The 24422-nt window shown below is 44.5% G+C and overlaps 2 protein-coding genes across 3 annotated transcripts; both read right to left on the minus strand.

The window, feature by feature from the left end:
* Positions 1 to 2356: 2356 nt before the first annotated feature.
* Positions 2357 to 4600, minus strand: RHOU (ras homolog family member U). Its single transcript, XM_085857288.1, has 3 exons — positions 3859 to 4600; positions 3624 to 3682; positions 2357 to 3514 (listed from the first exon to the last, which is right to left on the minus strand). Exons 1-3 carry the CDS (start codon positions 4394 to 4396, stop codon positions 3062 to 3064), a joined length of 1050 nt encoding a protein of 349 aa, XP_085713414.1. The 5' UTR covers positions 4397 to 4600; the 3' UTR covers positions 2357 to 3061.
* Positions 4601 to 5292: 692 nt separating this feature from the next.
* TRPT1 (tRNA phosphotransferase 1) lies at positions 5293 to 19166 on the minus strand. 2 transcript variants are annotated; one of them, XM_085857289.1, is made up of 9 exons: positions 19016 to 19166; positions 16059 to 16126; positions 15805 to 15925; positions 15438 to 15519; positions 14439 to 14608; positions 12940 to 13114; positions 5734 to 5790; positions 5511 to 5618; positions 5293 to 5383 (listed from the first exon to the last, which is right to left on the minus strand). In XM_085857289.1, the coding sequence occupies exons 3-9, from the start codon at positions 15898 to 15900 to the stop codon at positions 5364 to 5366; spliced, it is 708 nt and encodes a 235-aa protein (XP_085713415.1). In that variant the 5' UTR covers positions 15901 to 15925; positions 16059 to 16126; positions 19016 to 19166; the 3' UTR covers positions 5293 to 5363. The 2 variants fall into 2 exon arrangements, with proteins under 2 accessions (XP_085713415.1, XP_085713416.1); XM_085857290.1 differs by having other exon boundaries at positions 18998 to 19146.
* Between the last annotated feature and the right edge of the window lie 5256 nt (positions 19167 to 24422).

Below are 24422 nucleotides of genomic sequence, written 5' to 3' on the forward strand. Positions count from 1 at the left end.
CCACCTCCATTGTCGTCATGGAAACGTCTCTTTCTTGGTGACACTGAGTTGTTGTTTTTATATCCTCGTGGAGGATCTCTAATCTTACTCACGTTGTTGTTCTTGTGGACTTTTTTGTTTCACATCCTGCAGTTTTCATCGAAACTTCCTGTAACTTGGCGTATATATGTAAAAATACCCTGCGCAGACAGTAACCATCTCGGATTTAGAAAATTCCTCCGAGAAAAAAAGTTATGACGTCAAAATATCTCTGCTAATGGATATCGCCGAAAAAATTATCTTCGAAACTCGGCAAGCTTTTTGAATTCTGTTAAAGGAATCGAACAGGGCATCAGAACAGATAATTTATCGCAAACCTGATACATCACCATGACGTCATATTCGTTTTAATGACGTCATCATTAAGAGGACGAGGATCTTGTTTAATTCGTTCGAAGTTGAATGCAGAGTTGCAGGGAAATGTTCTCCAGGACCCCTTTCAATACCAAGGTTGGTGTTGTCTCTCAACAACAACAATGAACATGTTAAACACTCAAACTTACACTATTTGTGTTTCTCAAGTGACTGCATTATGAGGGGACAAGGAAAAAATTGAACACTTTTGTACATTTACGTGCACTCATGGCGGACTGTACTGAGAACGTGATTGGTGATGTTGGTAAAGTACGAAAGTCTTTAACTTGTTCCTTTTTTCTTCCTGTACGTACGAACGTGCATTCAAACTCAATCAGTACGTTCGAGTATACGAAGACCTCACAAAACAAAAAGGTTTTGATTATTTGTAATTATTTTGAGTTGCTGTCAGTCCCGAAGGGCAGACTCGTTGTCGAGTGCATACGCTACCCCTTCAACGGGACACTCCACGTGACGCAGAATCAGTCTCCGCCCCCTTCTAGTTTATCGTCAATGATTTTACAAACTCAGGAAAACTGCACACCGCATCCGTGCACCGCATCCATCCGTGCACCCCACACCGCATCCGTGCACCGCACACCGCATCCATCCGTGCACCCACACCGCATCCGTGCACCGCATGTATACATCCATGCACCCCACACCACATCCATGCACCCCACGTACACATCCGTGCACCCCACGTATACATCCATGCACCCCACACCACATCCATGCACCCCACGTACACATCCGTGCACCCCATACCACATCCGTGCACCCCACGTATACATCCATGCACCCCATGTATACATCCATGCACCCCACACCACATCCGTGCACCCCACACCTTTACATCCCTGCACCCAACTTGTGAACCATCCACCCTGCACATTCTGCACGTACACCTCACACGAAGTACCTCCACATGTTCTCCCTGGAGTGACTGCATCCTCGAAGGCACGACTCTACTCCTCCAAACATAATCATCGATCCCCAAATGGAGTGTTAATAAATACGAGCGAACCCCAAGTTACGTTTAAAAATCCAAATGTCGAGACATTTCACTGTGACGTCATGATTGGTTGTTTGTTATTCCATAAGATTCCCATATTTAAAGACATTCTGCACTCGACAATCCACAGCATCAACATTTGGTATTTCATTTCGGTAAAAGGGTAACGGCTACAGGACAGGAGGCTATCTGGTACTTATACTAACAGAATGTAGTAGTTATCGCACAGTACCATGTGGTAGTTGTTACCACGCAGTACCGTCTGGTCGTTGTTACCGTGCAGTACCGTCTGGTCGTTGTTACCGTGCAGTACCGTCTGGTCGTTGTTACCGTGCAGTACCGTCTGGTCGTTGTTACCACACAGTATCATCTGGCAGTTACCGTGCAGTACCGTCTGGTAGTTGTTACCGTGCAGTACCGTCTGGTCGTTGTTACCGTGCAGTACCGTCTGGTAGTTGTTACCGTGCAGTACCATCTAGTAGTTATTTAGTGTTTCATCTCGTCGTTGATTACTGTGTTTTCAGACACCACAGAACACAGTAGCACCATGTGGTCGTTAATTATTGCACAGCACCAGCACCAGCTCCACCACCACCAATAGTTAGTAAAATGCTGCATTGATAAAACACGACACCACCATCTCAGGGCCTTTTGTCCTAATTATTAACTTGCCAACTAAACCGCTTATCAAACATTTCCTTTTGAACATCCGACGTACGGGACACGAGTCGTCGACCCTCCTTCCCGCCAGCGTCCGCCGAACGGCCATGATGCTGATACTTCATTAATATTTAACCGCGTTATCCACATCAAACAAGCCGTTGAAGTCAAGTTTGGCGGCAAACAGTGGATTCCGCGTGGGTTTGATGTCACTGATCGGAGCGGACTTGGAACACGACCAACAGCAGCCCGTGGACCCCGAGCGACAGCAGGCACAGCAGGCAACACTAAACCCTTATACAGGATGTTTATTTTACTCCAGCACAAGGAAACTTATCTTGGTGGCAGATTTAAGATAAATCAGAAAGTTACAGCAACCATAACTTGGGCAATGATCTCAAGATCAGTACATTTAAAAACCTCGACAAAACAGCATCCAATTACTGAAAAATAATTAATTAACCACTAGATGATGCTCGTACACTCCCGAAACATCTGCACGCAACTTGCCGTGCAGGGAGGGATAAGGCAAGTTACCGACTCTTCAAAAAAAACACCCTTCAAGTCCAAAATGTTCCGTAAAACGAGTGCTCGACCCACAATGCCTTTCGTGAGGAGTCCATTTTGATACATTCAAGAGTCTGGAGGTTTTGCATTCTGGTGGACACGTCACTCTGGTCGCCAAGACAACACCTTCACAATCAAATGCAAATTAAATAATGGAGGAGCTCTGCGATGGGAGCAGGAATGCTGCACCGTGCGGTACATTGCGCGTCGACCCCGCTCTCAAAGTGCACCACAGTATAAGAGGAAAGGTCTTTGATTTCCGCACACCCCGCACGCGCTGGTTGCATGCCTGATCGGTGAGGGGAAAGCACCACGACCCCCCTGTTGTACCTTTTGAGCAAGAGGTACGGTCGAGCGGCGCAAAATTGTATCTTTTTTAGGGAATGGAGGAGAGGGGAGTTCAGAGGTCAAGGAGGACGATGCACATCACACGCAGATGTATTTCTTCCACCAAGACCTCGACAAACTCTTCACTTTCTGCTGAGTCAAGGCTTTGGCCAGGTGCTTGCGTTGCACGGCCTCCGCTCGGCGCACGGCCGCCAGGATTGCCGAGTCGAACACCTCTTTGAGGTTCTTCTGCGTGAGCGCAGAGCACTCGACGTAATCCACGGCGCCCGCCTTCTCGGCACACAGGCCCGCGGCCACCTCGGAGACCGGGCGCTCCCGGGCGCGGTTCAGCTCGATGAGGACGTGCACGTCGCTGCGAAGGTCACACTGCGTGCCCACCAGGACGATGGGCGCCCGGGGGCAGTGCCTACGGATCTCCGGAACCCATTTCTCCGTGACGTTCTGGAAGGACGATGGGTTGACGACACTGAAGCAAAGCAGGAACACGTCCGTGTTTGGGTAGCAGAGTGGGCGCAGCTTGTCGAAGTCATCCTGGTGAGGAGAAGCAAGAGGAAGCTTGAAACATAGTCAGCAAAAGTATGACCAGTACAAGTATTTCACTCATTCATTTATTCATTCATTCAGTCATTCACTCTCGTACCTGTCCCGCCAAGTCACACAGCTGTAGTCGAACCGGAGTACCATCCACATTCACAGATGCTGCGAACAAAACGACCACATAGACGTGTAAAACCAATAACAGAATGATACAAAAAAAAACGTGCAATGATGTCACACGATGATGTTGAGCGTTGATGTTTGGCCACGATGTTCCGTGATGAGCTGAACGGCCAGATGCCGATGTGGTCACGTAATGCGTTAGCACGTGACCTTACCCGAATAGTTGTCCAAGGCCGTGGGCACGTACTCGGTCGGGTAGCCATTGGTGGTGTAACTGACCACGAGACTCGTCTTGCCAACGGCTCCGTCGCCAACCAGGACGCACTTGAGTTGCCGCTCGGCGACTTCTCCGGAGCACGACCCCGGGGAGTCCGGCGGAGACGAGGAGGATGACGATGATGATGATGATGATGATGTCGACGATGATGAAGAAGAAGAAGAAGAACAAGCAGGCGGGGAAAGGGGAAAGAGTGCGGAGGGAGAATCGATCGGAGATGATCCGAAGGAGAAACTCAAGGGAGACCCTGACACGACGTGCGAACATGGCGAGATGGGTAAAAGGAGCGGGGAGGTAAAGGGTGAGATCGGCGGGGAGGCGACGGGCCGTGCCGGGGAGCAGCGATGGGGAGGCACGGGCGGGGGACAGTCGGGGCCAGGCCGTGCCAAAGCCGTCCTGTAATCCGGCCCGGCTTCAGGCGCCATTCTGGCCAAAGCGTGCCGCTCGTCCTCCGACCTACCCGCACCGGGATGCATAAAACTGCCGATGGGCCGAGGGTCCTGTTGCGCCCGTTAAATTCCAAGGATCCGCTGAGAAAGAACAACGAGCAAAAGGCCAAAAAAAAAATTCACCTCAGGGCCACAGCTCCGTGCACGGAACTTCGTGCAAACTTTGCGCTCGAAGCCTCATCGACGGATCGCCACGAACGCACATGCACGACGAGGACGCGACGCCGACTTCGGGCGCCTTATTTATACACGACGCGGATCGACCGCTCATTGGCTGCGTCTGGATCCGCCCCCAGGCACCTCGGAGCCCTCATTGGCCGCACAAAGGGAGACCGGCGGGCGTCCATTGGCTGACGATATGAACCAAACGAAATTCGTTTTTGCTTGGGGAGAATTTGACTTTTCCCCTGAAACTTGCAGTCTTTCTTGGTTTAATAAACAAATACCTGTTACAGGTGGAGAAATATGCAAATTAATTGAGAAAAAAAGTTGATAAACTAAAAAGTTCAAAAACTTTTTGAAAACTATGAAAAAATTTTTTTAACCCAACCCAGATCCGCAGACCCCTACCCCTTCACCCCTCGTCCTCTCTTGTTTCATTGGGAATCATCAACATATTACGTATGCAGGGAAGAAAATGAACTGGGGAAGTAGGGAAGGAAGATGTATGTATGTATGTATGTATGGTACTGTGTTGGAAGGGATGGAAGGGTGGACTGAGTGAGTATAAGAGGGGTCAAAAGTTTCCGCCGTCTGTATGGAGACGGAACGTTGGTTCCATCTGTCGGCAATTTGTTGCATGACAATTTTAACGAAACCGAGCATCGACACACCATGTTGAAGGTGTTTAAATAAACAAAAAAAAAACACCTTTATTAGCAATGAAAGACTCAAAAATCCATCCACCTCCTCAAAGAGTTGCACAAAGTTTTAAGAATTTGCACGCAGTTGTGTAAAGAAGTTGTCCATCAGTCCCACGACGACCGGTTGAGGATCAAAGCAAATCCACGGGTTCTAAAAACAAACAAACCAATCATAACCAAACAGCAAATAAAAAAAGAAGACATTTGAATGAAGAAAACGAAGAAAACCCCAACCTTTCTACAAAACCTTTACGCCCAACATGATACGTGTCACTTACGCTGCCCCAGCCGCACAACTTTTGAGAAGTACTTCGGCAAGAGAAATCCATGCTCATCGCCGGGACAAAGTATTACTTTGTTCTTCGACCAAAAAAACTCCAAACCATCTATTCGGCATGGGGGTGGGGGTGGGTGGAGAGGGAGGAGGATGAGGTCATGTGCTTTGGTCAACTACTCTACGAACCATTATCATACTTTTGTGGTCAAGAGCATAACACTCACCCTGAAGTGCTGTGACGACGTCAATATAAATTGCAACTTCACAATTTCTTCTCATTCCTGTAACGATTAAAAAAATAAATTAAAAAAACACTCAAAATACTGGATGAGCTGCTGGAATTATTACTTTCACTCATCAATATCAGGTGAGATCATGTGATGCTGCAGAAGCATTTTGGGAGTCGCAATCAGAAATTGTTGTGTGACATTGGATTTAGTCAGTGATGATGATGATGATGATGATGATGATGTGTGTGTGTGTGTGTGTGTGTGTGTGTGTGTGTGTGTGTGTGTGTGTGTGTGTGTGTGTGTGTGTGTGTGTGTGTGTGTGTGGACTGGCACCACATGGAGGGTAGTCTCAGCAGCCTTGAGGCAGATTACTCTCTCTCCAAAGGTCATTAATGAACCGGCTGGGTTTTTAACCCAACCTCAAGCTGATGAGGACATGGTGGTGGTCGTGGTTGATGTTGTTGATTATCCCCGGTTAGTTTTGCTCGAACAGACCCGCACGGAGATAGTCAGTTGATCTCCAAGGAGCGACCCCCTCACACCTAAGATGTTGTGCTCTTGCCTTCATGGAGCCATGATCACACAGTGTTCCATAATGTGTCTTACTGTGTGTGGAGTGACCTGGCAGAGGTTGCAGGTGTCATCAGTGGTGTCGTCGAGTCTATGTTTGTACTGTACTGTAAAAGCTGTGCTTGGTGTCCACAGTGGAGGTGTGAAAGGTGAACTTGATCAGGACCATTTCTCTGTTTCGTCCGTCGATGATTGAGGGTGTAGTGCTTAGGTTCGGGTTTGGGCCAAAGTTACTTCTTGTGTTTATGGTGATGTGAGTACGGAGGTGTGTTTTTATGGTTGTCAGGGATGGGTGAGGGGATGTTTTGAAGGTTGTCGTTGTAGTGCCTTTGTGATATAGTCTTCATGTGTCGAGGAACCTGTGGGTGGTTGGACATGGGGTGATTAGAGTTGGCACTTGCAGCTGCAAGGAACCGTGCACCTATTATGTCCAAGTGGTCTTTGATTTTTACCTCCACCACTGCGGGTGAAGGAGGTTATGTTTTCACCCCTCTCTGTCTGTTTGTCTGTGTACAGGATATCTTAAAAAGTTGTGGACGGATTCGGGTGAAACTTGGTGGACACGTTGGGAGTGTGACAATGAAGAATTGATTCGATTTTGGTGAAGATCCGATTCCAGATCTGCTAATTTTTTAAGTGATTCTTCACCATTGAGAGATAAGGCTAAACTAATATTTGGATATTTCAAAAATGTATTGGGCCCGATATGTTCTCGTGGATCAGGCATTACGTGGCGGAGGTATGCGCTCTACCGAGTGCCCTTCTAGTTTGTTCATGTGATGATGTGATGATGATGATGATGCGAGGGGTTTTGTTTTGTATGTTCTGTAGGGTGTTGAGATGTGTGTTTGATAGGCTGGAGGTCCAAGATGAGCTGGCATCGTCAATGACTGATCTAATGCAGTGTTTGTACGTTAGTGATGTTGTTTCTTTGTGGTGTCCGAAGTTGGTGCCTGTGAGTGCTCCAAGTGTGTTCAGCCTGGGTGTGCGTGTGTTTTTAATGTTTGTGATATGATCTGAGAATGACATGAATGTGTTAAAAGTGTGCCGAGTGTTTTTGGTGTGTGTGTGTGTGTGTGTGTGTGTGTGTGTGTGTGTGTGTGTGTGTGTGTGTGTGTGTGTGTGTGTGTGAGATAGGGATGTTGTTCAGTGTGATGTGTGGTGAAGCGCGATGCTCCATCCATCCATCCATCCATCCATTGGGACCATACTCTATGCAAAGCGTTGGTGCTGCCTAAGCAGTCTCCTTGGCTATTGGGCATAATCCTGGACGGGTCACCACTCCGACGCAGAATACCAGCAAGCTGCCACTCATTTTGCCGACCTCGGAAGGATGATAGGTAGAGTCAACCCCACTTGATATTTCTTCAACAGCCGAGTGGGATTTGAACTCAGGATCCTGGGATCCCAATCCCACCATCCTAACCATTAAGCCAACACCAGGCTATATGCTCCTTGATGAAATTTGTTGATAAGTTGTCGATTTTGAGGGGGATACTTTCAGTCTGTTGATGGTGAGTCAGGTTTGTAGGGTGCTGAGGAAGGGTTGAAGTTGTGCTGTGACGGTGTTGATGTTGCCACGAGTGGAGGTAATGGTTACGTCGTCAGCACATGAGGCTATTTATACGTTCTCGGATGGTTGTGGGATGTCGTGCATGAAAAGATTAAAGAGTGTGGGGGAGAGGAGTGAGCCTTGAGGGACTCCATTAGGAAAGTATCGCGTGCGTGATGACTTGCCGTTAAACGGTACATATGACTGTCTGCATGATAGGTCGTCGGCCAGCCAGCATTTGGTGGTGTTGTGCATGTTTGTGTTGACCATTTTGTTTGTAAGAGTTTTGGAAGTGTGTGAAATGCTTTGCTGATATCTACTGTGGTGAGAAGAGTGTTTTGTTAGTTTTATACTGTTGACGCATTCAATGGTATTTTGTGTGGGGTTTGTGAGGAGAGTGATAGTGGTGTGGTTTGGTCTGAATCCGTGCTGGGTGTGTGAGAGAGGGATGTGAGAGTTTGTGAGTGCGAGTATTGGGTGTTCTGTAACTTTGGAGGGTGTGCAAAGTAATATGTGATCGGACTGTCGGAGGCCGCTTTGGTGGGATCTTTGGTTTGAGGAGGGTAATGATTTTGCCTAGTTTCCAAATTTGAGGAATTCTTGAGTGTTGGAAGGAGAAATTTCTTATATTTGTGAGGGCTGATATGCCGTGTGGTCCAAGGTGTTTTAAATGTAAATTGGAGATGTTCTCAGGGCCGGTAGCGTGCGAGTTTTTGATATTTTTGATGATTTTTGTTGTTTGTGGAGGAATGAATCACGTGATGGCATTGTCGAGTTTGCGTCTTGCAACACTTCTTTCCTCTAATAATAATAATAATAATAATAATAATAATAATAATAATACTCGTTTCCTCTTTTTAGGGTCCGATGCGTCTTGCGTTTGCGTCGTGGTCTATGAGGATGTTGGCTTGTTGTTTCCTTGATGGTATGCTGTATGTGGTAGTTATAGCTGCATGTGAGGGTGTTGTGCCATTGTTGGAGTTAGGGATGCTGTTCATGAGTTTGTACGAGTGTTTGGTATTGGTTGAGTGGTCTCGTGTGTGTTGAAAGGAGTGTGAGTTTTGTGGGGTTTTTTTCACGAATATTTTGTTGATATCTGTGTTTGGTGTTTGAATATTTTCTACGATGTCTGGTGGTGGTGGTGTGTTGTGTTTTAAATTGTCTCATTGTTTGATGACGTGTGTGATTTCTGATGTGTAGTTGGGGTTGTATATTTTTTGATGTTGCCCTTTGGAATGTATTTGGTAGCTGTGGTTGTGATGATCATGTTGAACTGTTTGATGTGGATATCAGTGTTGGTGATGTTGTTAGTGTTGAGTTGTTGGAATTCTTGTTTTGTGATTGCTCGGTATGACTTGGTGAATATTCGGCTCGGTATGGCTCGGCTCAGAATGGCTCGGCTCGGAATGGTGAATATTTTGTTGTTGTTTGAATTTAGGTCTATAGTTGTGTTTATGGTAATGATGGTAATATGTAGGTGATCTGAAGGGAGTTGTTGAACTATTCTCCACGTGGTTGTGGTGGAAAGGGATGGAGAACAGAATGTTGTCTGGTGGTGATTTATTGTAACAGCTTGTTGTGTGTGTATGTGTGTGTGTGTGTGTGTGTGTGTGTGTGTGTGTGTGTGTGTGTGTGTGTGTGTGTGTGTGTGTGTGTGTGTGTGTGTGTGTGTGTGTGTGTGTGTGTGTGTGTGTGTCTGGATCGGTAAGTATGAATAACGAATTGAGTTGTGTGGCAATGTTTTTGCCTCTGGTGTTTGGTTGGTGATGGGTGTACCACGACATGTCGTCGGCGTTTAAGTCCCCTCCGATGATGGCGTTTGGGAGGGAGGAGAGTTTCTGTAGTTGTGGTAACTATTTTCTGGTTCAGTATGTCAATGTTTATGATGTTCGTGTTCTTTGTTAACATTTTTAATTTTGAAAGCTTGAAGTTGGAGTGTGTTGTCTGGTGGCAAAAGTGCTTTTGTATCTTGCGTGTTATCTGCATATCTAATTGACTTGTGTATGTACGTGATGAGGCCTCCACCTCTGATGTCCGGGGTGTCCATGCGTATCGCTGTATTACTGGGAATGGCTGGTGTTTTGTTTTTCTGGTGTAAATTGGTTTCTTGTATGATGGTGATGTGAATGTTGTTTGTGAGAATGAAGTGGTTTAGTTGCATGGCCTTGCTAATGAGGCACTCTGTGTTGTATTGGAGTGTATTGAAGCTATGTGTGCATTTTTGGAGTTGAGGTAGTTAGTTGTTTGCAGGTGGTGGTGGTGTATGGGGTTGATGGGATGAGGGTGGTGGTGATGTGTTTGGGACCAGACCTGTGTGGGTGTGTCGTTTTTTGGATCTGAACTTAGATTCAGCCAAAAGCTGCTGCTGCAGGTCCGTGTGTGTGTGTGTGTGTGTGTGTGTGTGTGTGTGTGTGTGTGTGTGTGTGTGTGTGTGATCTTATAGTTTACTCAGAGTGGTACGGGCCAAATGGAACCATTCACCACATCTTGTGCAGCGGACGGAACCCTCTCTAGCTTTTGAGCTTGTGATGTAAGTTTTACATGTTGTGTGAATGTATATTGTGGTGGGTTTTGGGTTCGTTTCTATGTCTCCAGCTTGAAGGAAGAGAAAGGGGAGGGCTGCTGGAGGAAGGTCGCTCCCTGAAAAAGAAAAAAAAACAGTTTGTTGTGGATAATGTGATGCATTTGTGAGTGTGATAATTTGAGTGGTTGTGTGTGAGGGTTTCGTGTGGAAGATGAGAGGGAGTGGGCTGGTCCATGGGGACTGATCAGCACTGTGACCATGACCATGCTGTCCTGATGAATCCGGGCAGCAGGGAGGAGTGGGAAGATTTGCCTCCCCCCCACCCCCAACCCCATCTTGCCTTGGGGTGTACAACCACCATGAAGAGGCATCCCCGATAGTTGCAACGGCATTGTTGTTGATATTGCTGGTTGCTTATCCAGGGCACTTAAAGCCCCACCATGGACTACTTTGTGGTCCATGGTGGGAAGAGAATGTGGAGGCATGGCTCAGGGTTGGACTTTGTAGAGCCTCCAGAGCTCGGAAGGACAGGAATTTGACATTTGACGAGGGTGCTGAGACAATGGCATATCATTCGCTGAAGATATTGTGGGATCTTTAACATCCACCAGGCAATTATTACAGACTGGACTGCAGTTTCAACATCCCATCCGATGGATGTAATTACAGTACCTTTGCTAAAATGCCCTGTCTACAAAACACCACGGTGACATTTTATCGTTGGGTTGGGAATCAAATCCAGGCAAGACAGCTCAAATGTGAGTGGCTACCTCTGAAACATCTTGTCAGCCCAGCAACATGGCAATTCCCCTAAAGACCAGTTCAGTTTCCAGATGCTTGGAATGCAAATATTGTTTCAACTGAGACAAAAAAAATTTAACAATATGCCAATGGTTGATGAAAAACAAGATTGCTCAGGGGTTAACAAAACTTGACTGCACACCTCAACTCCTTTATTCGTCGCTTCTCCCGTCTATGGAACCATTTTATCATGCAATCTTAATCGAGTGGCAAGAGGAGGCTCAGTTTAGACCTTTGTATAAAACTATGGACCACCAACCAAACGGAGCTCAATGTGCAATAATCACAAGGATTTCACCAGCTCCTATCAACACCAATCTCAGACAGCACTGCATCTGAATTAGAGCTTCAACACAACAAAACCCGTTAATACAGAAAGTTTGTGCAAAACCCCTTAAAAGCTCATTGACATCGTGAATGCAAAAGTGGTGAAACGATAAAAACGCCTTTCCTGGTGTAGACAGAGGGAAGCAAAGGTAGCTAGCTGTGAGAGTATAAATATAAATGTTAGGAAACGAGTCAAGACAGAAGCAGCAAGAAGAATAATAAGAAGAAAGGTCAAAGATCAATGTCTTCTCCAGCCCTTGCAGATCGTGAGCATAAAGAGCGGGTGAACCACCAAGAGGTTGTTTTTTTTTTTCTTCCTTGCATTGTTGGAGGATGCACTACAGCCTTTGCTGAAACTTGATTTCATTAGCCCATCCCCCACGCAGCGGAACACGTGGTTTTGCAATCACTTCTGTGTGTCTGCAACTTTTTTTTACCATTTGAGCTTTTGTCATCAAATTTTCAACAACGCTTTATTATGAGAATATAGAGAAGACAAATTAATAATTTTATTCAAATACTTTTCATTATTGTTATTATTATTATTATTATTATTAGTGTTATTGTTCAACCCTTTTTGGCCTTTTTCTACTTTATTTTATCCTTTTTAAGTCTCGATAATTTTTTTAGCATTAAAAAAAAAACATTATATTGCTGAAACCGCTGATCGGAAAAATTTGAAACTTGGCACATCTCATTCTACTCCCAAAGGGGGAATAAAGGATTGCAATGATGACGTCATCAGTGAAGTGGTAGACCAGCCCTAAATGGTTCAATCAAAATCCTCGTTTACCATTGATGTTCAGTGTGTACGTCCAGGCCATAACATTTTTACCAATTGGCTTTTTGTCATCAAATCTTCAACAGACTTTTATTATGAGAATGTCTAGAACACAAGTTAATAAAATGTACATTTTTTTTGTTAACTGTCCTCAAACTAAACTTGACGAAAACGACAAAGTGGATGCGGACGGTCCTTGCATTTTGAGATGCTTTCTCGTTGTTATTGACATTGTACGAATGAATGGCCTGTAATGCTCATAATATCAGGACTTAATTAGATCAATAAAAGCTGGCTGGCTCTTGTTTTTTTTTCTGCAGTGCATCTTAGTGAAGTTTTCATGTTTATTTTTATTTTATAGGAGTCTTAGTCATGAATTTTGTCCATTAGCAGACAGCCATTAATGCTCTTTTGGTTCGACGAAGGGTAAAGTCCAAAACGTCAGCACCTTTGTGATCCTTTATGGCGGATAACTCAAACCTTTTTATTCTCATAATTATATTCATCAGCAGACATCACTAACCAGACAGCTGAGCTCATTCTCTTGTACTAAATGGTTGCTTTGACCACTTTATGGAGTGAGTGAGAAAATGTGATGAGGGTACGCTTCCCAAAGAAGCACACATACGTCGGCACGACACCAACCGCTAATAACGTGAGACTTGTCCGGCTCGCCGGGTGCAAAGTGGATGTGCATGCGGCCCATTCGACTGAGCCCATTCTCTCGAATGGAAGGCCACGATCGCAGGTACGTCCCATGCAGCACGACCTTGGGAAGTTCCGATGCCAATGTAATGGGAGTGAGTTCTAGCTCTTCAAGCTGATACGAGACAAAACGGGACAGATTCGTCTAAGCAGCAAAATAATGTATTTTCATATCTACAAACATGATATCTCGAAAAAAACGGAGGAAGCTGCTGCTTTACATCACTGCCTATGGTCCACCGAGTGTCCTTTGACTCAAGTTCAACACTAGAAGTTTGATCACACTTGAGATTTGGACGAAGAGCGAAGTCCTGAGAATCTTGTACAAGTATTTCAAAGATTTCTCATCCATCAGAACCATTCATGAGTCAATGTTGAGGAGACCAACAACCCACATGGAATGGAGTTGGGATGCCCTGTCTGGTCGTTTAAATATGACCTACACCTAATATTTGTTCATTCAACTGTTACCCTCAATGACAGCCTTAAGATGCCAAGTTTAAATAATTTCACGAGCTCTCAAAAGCATTCATTCATACCGTCAAGAATATTTCATGGAATTACTCAAGGATGTTTTCCATGTTGGACAAACACATCAGACAACATCAATGTACTTTTTACATGAATTATTATTAACACTATTTTTAAGAGATGGTGGATAAAACAACACAATGAGATTCTTGGCACCTCCTTATACACCTGCCATTCAACAATCTCCTGCTCAAAACACTTCCTGCCCAGTTCTTGAAGTCCAAACTTTTCTTTTTACCTTCTCTCTATCATTCTAATTTCTCTTAAGACTGTTGACGAAGCTCTGCTTCTTCTGTCTAGTCGAGTGCTATTCCGTGTTATTGTTACAAATATATATTTCTTTAATTTAGTTTGGGTGAATTTTGGTGGTGCTGGTTTTCATTAATGCCCAGGCAAATTTGCCCCGAAGGTAGAAAAAGTCAATAGCCATGTGTGGGACTGGCATTACGTGTAAATCAAACCAGACTGACCAGTTTGAGGCAGGTTACTCTATCTCTGAAAGTCATTAATGAGCCAGTTGAGGTTTCACGACATGGTCACCCTCCCAAGACGAGCTCAGTTTCCAGAAGTTTACAATCCAAGTCCTCAATGTTGTGGCCTCAATCACAGTTGAACCCACAACTATACTCACCCCTAGGGCCACCGGCAACCCCATCTTCTTTGCAATCACAAATCTTGGTCCGTGTTGAAACAATTGTAACCACACTGTTACTTAATTTTATGAATTTATTTTTTACCTCTGCCACCTAAGGAGGACAGAGGTTATGTTTACACCCCTGTCTGTCTGTCTGTGAACAGGACATCTCAAAATTGTGGACGAATCAGACAAAATTTGTTGGAGAGATCGTGTGCGTTTTCTACTCGCCCATTACCCCCTATTTTCTGCGCGCTCATCTCCCACCACCCACCTCCAAAGAGTGACCTTGGTTTGCCCGGATCTGCAAGCATCCTGTGGAAGGACTGGAGCACATCTCAAAGCGTTGCTTATCATTCATCTGCACCACGTGAGTGACGTCAGACTCGGTGTATCTTCGAAACTGCGGATGGTTCAGAATGTCCTGCACGTCTACAAATCCATCTGACATGTATACACGCGCACAAAAAATGCACATTACTTTCACTCAACCTGCGCAATTATTCCTCATTCATTCCTCAAATTCATAGCTCATCGTTCATTCATGTCTCAAGTTCTTAAGCAGCAAATGATCCATCTTGCAAATGTGAGAAAGTCCATAAATAATGAGTGCGAACTATAAGTTTATTACCTCCGCCGCCGAATGTGGAAGGAGGTTATGTTTTCACCCATGTCTGTCTCTTTGTCTGTCTGTCTGTGCACAGGATATCTCAAAAAGTTGTGGGCAGATTCAAATGAAATTTGGTAGGCAGATTAGGAGGACAAGGACAATGACGAACTGATTAGATTTTCGTGAAGATCCAGATCCGGATCTGTCTACTGGAATATTTTTAATGATTCTTCACCATTGAGAGATAGGACCAAAACCGATACATAGCACGATATCTCAAAAAGTTGTGGAGGGATTTGGATGAAACTTTGTGGTATGTAACAAGGATGAACTTATTAGATTCTAGGTGAAGATATGAATCTGGATTCAGATCGGATTGTTTTCGTGATTTGTCACCATTGAGTGATAGGAATAAAACGACATTTCAAAAACTTATTGGGCCCGATATGTTCCACTGGATCAGGCATTACATGGCTGAGGTATGCACTCTACCAAGTGCCCTTCTAGTCAACACCTGGATTGAGGTAACCACTGTAAAAAGTTTGCGACTTTGTTTCCACCTTTAGTTTTCATATTTTAGAGCTGAATCAAGGAAACAAAGAGTTTCCCATTCCGAACAAGATTTACCATACACACGAGGAGGTGGACATGATGAAGGAATACCTTCCTGTATGTGTAAGCCCATCTTCCGGGCTCCGTGCCTCAAGACGTATGAAAGTGCCTTCGAGAGTTGAACGTGTGAACCCTAAACAACGGTACAAAAACATTCACATAACAACCTGCAAATACTATAGATAATTATCCAACAATTGATCCCTGATAGGTGTTTAACATGAACAGCAAGAGTTTGAAACGTTGTTGCACGAAATACACATCCTCATGCAGACGAAGATAACCTACAAAAGAGCAAAAGGGAACAACTGAACAATGGGAGCTGAAGGAGAGGTCACGGCTCGCAGAATACAATGGCAACACCGAGTCCTGGAGATAACGAAGAATGTTCGCACACATGGACAGCCTGTCCACATACCTGTCCGTCCCTGCGGTGCTGTGCACGACCCCTTGCTCTGCCCCCACGGCTCTCGGACCGGAAGGCCCTGCTCGGGTTCAAGGCGCGTTCTTCCATATGTCCGTGACCTTTCGAACCGGCACTAAGAAAGACACATTTTTGTACTTTATTTACTGAGAATACAGCACCGTGATAATTTAACAAAAACCAGACATTCAACCCACTCGTCCCAGCGATCTGAAAGCCTAATTTGTGTTCCGATCCCTCGCACTCACCAATGTGGCAACCTCGGCTGCTCACCAGCACTGCGGCCCGGTAAATCACCAGGATCTTGGGTTCTCACCTGTGCAATAGTAGGTGGATAATGATGAGGTTTTATGATGAAGATTTGGCAGATAAAAACAATATGAGGGACATTCAAAAAGTACTACGAACGACACTTGTAATACCACACCCAGTGGAATTGTGGTTAGAGCATCCGCTTTAAGTCGAGGAGACTGCCGATTCAAACCCCAGGCATGTCATACCAAACAATTTTTAAATGGTATGTGCTGCTTCCTTGCTTAACCCTCAGCATTTCGAGAGAGCACAGACAAACCCCGTGGGTTGGTGACCATTAGAGAGTGTCTGATGTTGAGTACTGCTGTCTATGTCTGTATGTGAGTGTGCAATTTGTTGTATACGTCACTTCTCTTCCATGAGGCTGAGAAAAATAAATAAACATTCCAAGACACACTAGAAAAACCAAAAGCTGAACGAGGAATAAATTTTAAAAATTGTTTGGATATTTTATTGCTAATGATGGATACTCAGAGTGCAAATATGGTAATACTGTTCCAAGAGGCTGTCAGGATGGCCTCGACTCTAGAGGTACACACACTCACTGAGGAGCTATCCAGCCTGAGTTAGAATCTTGGCCCAGCTATAAACTGTCACCCTGGTGTCTCGCAGGCAGGGTGACGCATCAATGTGTGCGCATCATTCCTCAGATGGACATTAAACTGGGAGTCCAACTCCCATTTGCTGATATTAGTTGGTTGACGTTAAAGATTCCACGGTGTCCTTCGTAAAGAGTTGGTGAACTATTGCCGGCAGAGTGAACAAATTCCAAATTCCTGCTCTAACCTACAGGGAGCACTGCATCAGCAGCATGGCCGCACCCTCAGCCAATTAAACTATTCACAGCCACGTGCTACATCTGAAAGAACTGTTCCTATACTAGAACATTTTGTACACCCCTCATACAAACACCGGACAAGATAAGGTGAGGGCTTGTGGAGTGGCTGGGAGAGTAACTAGAAATGTATTGGAAGCTGGCTTAGTGATAGGCAGCAAAGAGTGGCTGTGATTGGGAGGATATTTCTATCTGGGAAAGATGTAAGTAGTGCAGTAGCTCTGGGATCAGCACTGGAACCATTAATAGTTATCATTTACATCAATGAGTTGGACAGTGGGGTTAAGAGTAGGTTTTCAAAATTTGTAGATAACACAAAGCTTGGGGGAACGATGGCAGAGAGGGTGGTTATCAGATTCAGGAAATCTCGATGCTTTCATGGACTGGGCCAACGATTGTCAGATAGAGTTTAACTAACATAAGGAAATGTAAGGTGCTGGGGATTGGGTAACAATAATGAAAATACAGATCACGTGATGCAAGGGGGAATCTTGGAGCATGTCACACAGAAGGATCTGGGGGTAGTAATAGATACGGTTGGGGAGGGGTGGAGGTGCGAGTAAACAGACATCACAGTGGAAGGCAACTATAGGTAAAGCTAATAGGGTGAAAGTTATCATTTCAAAGAGATAGTGTTAATATTCTACAGGAATTTAGTGGGGCCTGCCTCATCTCAAATTTTATGGAGAGCTTTGGTCACCACATCTGAGGAAGGATAGAGTACTCCACTTCAGATGGTGACATAAAGCAAGTTATCCTTTGTGCAATTAGGTTGTATATAATATATAAAGCTACTGACTCACTCACACACTCACTCACTCACTGATGTTAAAGATCGGTACCTTCCGAGTGACATATAGAAAGCTGAAATTTTGTGTGCCGATGGACATCGAAGCCGATACACCGGGAAAAAATCACATAACCATTGGAAAGCATCCGCAAATAAAAAATATAAATAAATGAAAAAAATAAATGCAGGTGAGCGACCCGAGAATGGGGAAGCATGGTAATTTTGTGTGCCGATGGACATCGAAGCCACTACACCGGGAAAAATCACAGAACCATTGGAAAGCATCCGCAAATAAAAATATAAATAAATGAAAAAAAATAAATGCAGGTTAGCGACCCGAGAATGGGGGAAGCACGGTAATTTTGTCTGACGATGGACATCGAAGCCGATACACCGGGGGAAAAAAGAAATCACAGAACCATCAGAAAGCATCCGTAAATTAAAATATAAATAAATGAAAAAGATAAATGAAAATAAATAAATGAGAAATCAAATCCAGGTGAGTGACCCGAGAATGGGGAAGCACGGTAATTTTGTCTGACGATGGACATCGAAGCCGATACACCGGGGGGAAAAAGAAATCACAGAACCATCAGAAAGCATCCGTAAATTAAAATATAAATAAATGAAAAAGATAAATGAAAAATCAAATCCAGGTGAGTGACCTGAGACAATGGGGAAGCACCGTTCGATGGATATCACATTATGCAAGGATGGACATCATCATCATCGGCAGCATGAACATGAACACACCCCGCTAGTATGTTATTAATCCCATGGTATCTTTCATTTTTGGTTTTTGTTTCGTATGTAGCCTGGGGCTACTGGTTACATCATTTTCTGGCAGAGCAGCTGTGCCACTGATGCAGTGCCCGTTACCAGTAAGCTGGTACTCATTTCGCCGACCTCAGAAGAATGACAGGCTGAGTCAACCCACCTGGTGTTATTTCAACGGTCGGACAGGGGCTCGAAGTCAAGACCCTAAGATCTCAAGCGAGCCACCTTAACCGTGAACCACAGCGTACTTCAACGTACAGAACGTTAAACACCCCGGTTAAGGGTTTGGTTGAGATCTATCCAAACGATGATCAACAAGAGCCACCAGGGGGTGTCTTCGTTCCTTGTCACGCTCATCTGAACCGTCAGGCCTATCGTAGTTTTCACTCGGATTTGTCGACCAATTTGAGGTTCAATTAACGCGCCGTCAGAAGCGACATGACCTCAACGGACGTAACGGAACTCAACATGACCTCGATACCTGTCCGTACCTCGATACCTGGCCCGTCTCGCGAACCCGGTGCCGAACGCACGAACCCAGCGCGGTACTCAAGCCCCGACGCCGGGTCTGTGTTTCGCCTTCCCTGTTGTTCGACACGACCTGCTGTCGATGTGTGACGTCATCAATCTCAACGACCATAAAAAGGTTAAGTGCATGTGGTCGTTTGGCCTATCATGCCAGTGCCGTATCCACAACTCCACTGACAAAGTCGCAGGGAATACTGATTGAGAGCTACGCTCGTAACCCCAGGCAGGTCCGTGGAATTTGACCAGGGTACCGGTAAGTAATGGTCTACTCTTTTCGAAAGATACCGTGGAATATTCACCATCCACAACCGCAATGGAGTTGGGCTGTCTGGCTTTGTGTTCCTTCCCGAGGGACTACGTGCGTCACAATGCAGCCCCCTCCCCCCGAAATGGTCAATAGCACATCGCCCCAGATTGTAGCAAATTCAAACAACGATATACGCTACTCACACACACACACACACACACACACACACACACACACACACACACACACACACACACACACACACACACACACACACATACACACACATACACATACAACACAAACACACACACACACACACACACACACACACACACACACATACACATACAACACACACACACACACACACACACACACACACACACACACACCGTCAGGATCGTGAATGATGGTTCGTTGTTATGTGCAATTCGTGTGGTCACATCATGCACTTGGTTACCTGGCCTGGAAAGTAACTCAAAGGTGATGGGATCACTTTTGAGTTCTCTTGTCCCGATTTGATTCCCCACATAATACATTGGATCTGATTTGCTGTTGGTGTTGTATTATTGAGAACACAATAAATACCACCTGTCCTGTTTATTAGTACATTGCTCGAATTACTGTACAACGAAGATTTTACACGAAGCGACTTTTTGCAAGAAATAGACGATTTTGATTTTCATACCTTCTGATTCACACAGACACACACGCGCACACGCACACACACACACACACACACACACACACACACACACACACACACACACACACACACACACACACACACAACAAATACAACATATACAACGCCTACACACACAAATACAACACACACACACACACACACACACACAAACACACACACAAGTACAACACATACACACAAATACAACACACACACACACACACATACACACACAACTACAACACATACAAATACAACACCTACACACACACACACACACACACACACACACACAACAAACACATACAAATATAACACCTACACATACACACACACACACAAATACAACACCTACACACACACACAAACACACACACAACACACACAAATATAACACCTACACATACACACAAACACACACACAAGTACAACACATACACACAAATACAACACACACACACACACACACATACACACACAACTACAACACATACAAATACAACCTACACACACACACAACACACAACACATACACACACACAACACACACACAAATATAACACCTACACATAAACACACACACACACACAAATACAACACCTACACACACACACACACAAATACAACACATAAAAACACACACACACTCACACTCACTACTCATGAGTAGAGGTGAAGGTGCGACGAGAGATCTTCCAGGGTGACAGCCTTTCCCCACTCATGTTTTTCTGACCCCGGATCCGCCAAACAACCTCATTAATGACCAAGGACATGGATACACACGAACACCGAACAGAAGAATGTCCAAAGCAACAGGAAAGGTGACACATCTACTACACTCGGATGATTGAAAACTCTACAGGAAACAATGAAAAATTGGGAGAACAACTGAAACCAGAAAGCATCTCAAAATGCAAAGCCCATCTGCGTCCACTTTGTACTTGAACTAAACTTGACGAAAACAACAGTTGAAAAACAACTTGTACATTTTATCCATTGTGTTCTCCACAATGATTGGTGCAGGCGGTGGTGTGGAGGCAGCAGTGAATGTAATAAATAGAAGTAGCTGGAGGAAGTTTAGGGAGTTGTTATCCCTTAATGACATCAAAAGGGATATATCTATATCTATAGATATAACTCTCTCTCTCTCTCTCTCTCTCTCTCTCTTTCTCTTTCTCTTTCTCTTTCTCTTTCTCTTTCTCTTTCTCTTTCTCTTTCTCTTTCTGTTTCTCTTTCTCTTTCTCTTTCTCTTTCTCTTTCTCTTTCTCTTTCTCTTTCTCTTTCTCTTTCTCTCCTTTTCTCTTTCTCTTTCTCTCTCTCTTTCTCTTTCTTTTTCTCTCTCTCTTTCTCTTTTTCTTTCTGTTTCTCTTTCTCTCTTTTTCTCTTTTTCTTTCTCTTTCTCTCTCTCTTTCTCTCTCTCTTTTTCTCTCTCTTTTTCTCTCTCTTTTTTTTCTCTCTTTTTTCTCTCTCTTTTTTCTCTCTTTTTCTCTCTTTGTCTCTCTTTGTCTCTCTTTGTCTCTCTGTCTCTGTCTCTCTCTCCGGTTCAAGGGAAAACTTGTTGCAGCTTGCGTTGGGAGGGTGATGTTGTTATGGCAGTGAAACATGGGTGATGAAAAAGGAGGATGGAGGTGTGAACGAAATGAAATGGGAATGGTGAGGTGGATGTGTGATGTGACACTGAAGGAGAGGAAATCCAATGTGGAATGAAGAGACAGGTTAGGTATGGACAGCATGAGTGAGGTTATGCGTAGGGGTAGTACAGGTTGAGATGGTTTGGACGTGTGGAAAGGATGTGGTCGGGTAGTTGTGTGAGGAGGTGTATAAATATGAATGTGAATGGAAGGATATTTAGAGGCCATCCGAGGAAAACTTGGGATGTGTTGCTGAGAGATGATCTTCGAGTCGAAGGCCGAACAAGAGGGCGAGCAAGGGAAAGCAGCCATTAGGTGAAACACGGCTTACACATGCAAGCATCGAAACGGCTGTAAAACGATGACGACGACGACGACGATCTCATAATAAAAGTTCGTTGAAGATTTGATGACAAAAGGTCAATTGGTAAAAATGTTACTGGCCTGGGCATGCACACTGAATCTCAACGGAAAGCAAAGATTTAAATTAAAACATTTATGGCTGGAAGACCACTTCACCGATGACGTCATCTTTACAATCCTTTATTCCCCATTGAGAGTAGAATAATATATATATATATATATATATATATATATATATATATATATATATATATATATATATATATATTCTTTTTTAATGGAAATCGCCCCACACAAGGCATAAAGCCACTCCAGGTAAGGGGCTAAGAAAGAAAAAGAAGAGGAAAAACTGACAAAACCTTCACCGAGTCCTGAAACAAGGAAACTTCTTCACAGGACCACTATGCAGGTGGGGGTAACTAGGCTAGGCAGAAAAATTAATTTTCCTACCCCCATTGGGTGTTTTTTAGGAGACACCATCTCCGTACTGGATGGCCATTGGCTCCTGAAGGGAGGTCATCCGCCCTTTGTCAGGTGTTGTTTTTCATCCGAGCAAGGTGTCACAGTCACCCTCCCCCACGAGCAAAGCCAGTGAAGGATGTCACTTTAGTCGCCGACAACCCAACCAGACGGCAGGAAGCACTAGGTTACGTTACCGGCAGCAGTCCCAAAAGACTGACCTGACCTGAAAATATATTCCAAGTTTCAAATTTTTCCGATTAGCGGTTTCAGAGATATCTTAAGTGTTTTGTGTTTCATCCAAGATGGCTGCCATACCACTTGACTTATGTCACAATTATCATTGTTCTCCATGGAAGATGCTGGGATTTGTCAAGCAGATTGACAGGGACTGCAAATATTCTCCATGGGGGGCAGTGTGACCACTCCTTGGCTTTTTTCACAAGATCTTGGCTATTCATTGTTCACCTTGGCGTCTTGGTTTTCTATAGGTTTTCTTGGCGTATGGGTTTTCTATTATCATCACTTTTCCGAAACCTTGTGAATTATTGGCTTTTTTCATTGGCTCACCTTGGCATTTATCAAAATGAGGAGTGGTCACACTGATGGGGGGGGGGGTCGCTCATACCCTGAAATTGTGTCAATCAGACAAGCGGTTGCTGAGAAAAAAAATAATGCTTAATAAATGAGAAAAAAGGCCAAAAAATGGTCGAATAATCTATCTATATTTCCAGCAATCTGTGTGTGTGTGTGTGTGTGTGTGTGTGTGTGTGTGTGTGTGTGTGTGTGTGTGTGTGTGTGTGTGTGTATGCAACCGCCGTTTCTCGACAACCGTCGGTCCGATTTTATTGAAACTTGCCAGGAATATTGCCGGGGGCCACGCGGATGTGCCTTTTCAAGGTTTGATGTCAATCAGACGAGTGGTTCCCAAGTTACGGCCATTTATCTGTCAACCAATGACAAGACACGGTGCTATGATGTCACGAATGACGTCACAATTAATATTTATGTATTTATTTATTTAATTTTTTTGCACGATTGATGTCACAATTCTTCTTTTTCGTTTGGTATGACATCACAATCGACGCTGGGGACCTGAGTATGTGCCTTTTCAAGGTTTGATATTAATCGGACAAGCGGTTCCCAAGTTACGGCCATTTATCTGTCGACCAATGACAAGAAACGGTGCTATGACGTCACAATTAATGTTTATTTATTTATTTTGCACGATTGACGTCACAATTCTTCTTCTTCTTCGTTTGGTATGACGTCACAATTGACGCTGGGGACAAAATGTGCCTTTTCAAGGTTTGATATCGTTCTTCATCCGTTTCAGCTGTTTCCCAAGGTTTGAAAGCTGTTTTTTCCCAAGGTTTGAATTAATTGTTCAAATTATTAATTAATCCCAAGGTTTGGGGGGGGCGAGAGAGAAGGGGTGAGAGAGAAGGGACGAGAGAGAGGGGGCGTCACAATTCGAGAGAGGAGGGGCGAGAGAGGAGGGCGGGAGAGGGGGTGTGAGAGGGGGGTTAGAGGGGGCGAGAGAAAAGAGCGAGAGAGAGGGGCGAGAGAGGAGGGAGGAGAGAGGAGGGGCGAGACTAGGGGGGAGAGAGGGGATGAGAGAGGGGGGAGAGAGGGGGGAGAGAAGGGGGGCGTCACAATTCTTCTTCTTCTTCTTATTCGTTTGATATGACGTCACAATTGACGCTGGGGACCTGAGTATATTTCCTAGGCGTTTCCCAAGTCATGGCCATTTATGATACGGTTGGTCCGATCTAATTGAAATAATGCCCCAATCCAGTCGTCGTTTACGAGATTGAAGGAAGGAAGCTGCACCTACGGGCCCGCACTAGTAATAATAATAACGACAAGTAGTTTCACAAAATTATTAATTTGTCTTCTCCATATTCTCATAATAAAGCTTTGTTGAAAATTTGATGACAAAAGCTCAAATGGTTTAAAAAAAAATAAAAATAATAACT

Source organism: Eptatretus burgeri, chromosome 15 (genome assembly GCF_056783735.1).
Source record: "Eptatretus burgeri isolate ZD-2024b chromosome 15, Ebu_testis_v1, whole genome shotgun sequence".
Lineage (NCBI taxonomy): Eukaryota > Metazoa > Chordata > Myxini > Myxiniformes > Myxinidae > Eptatretus > Eptatretus burgeri.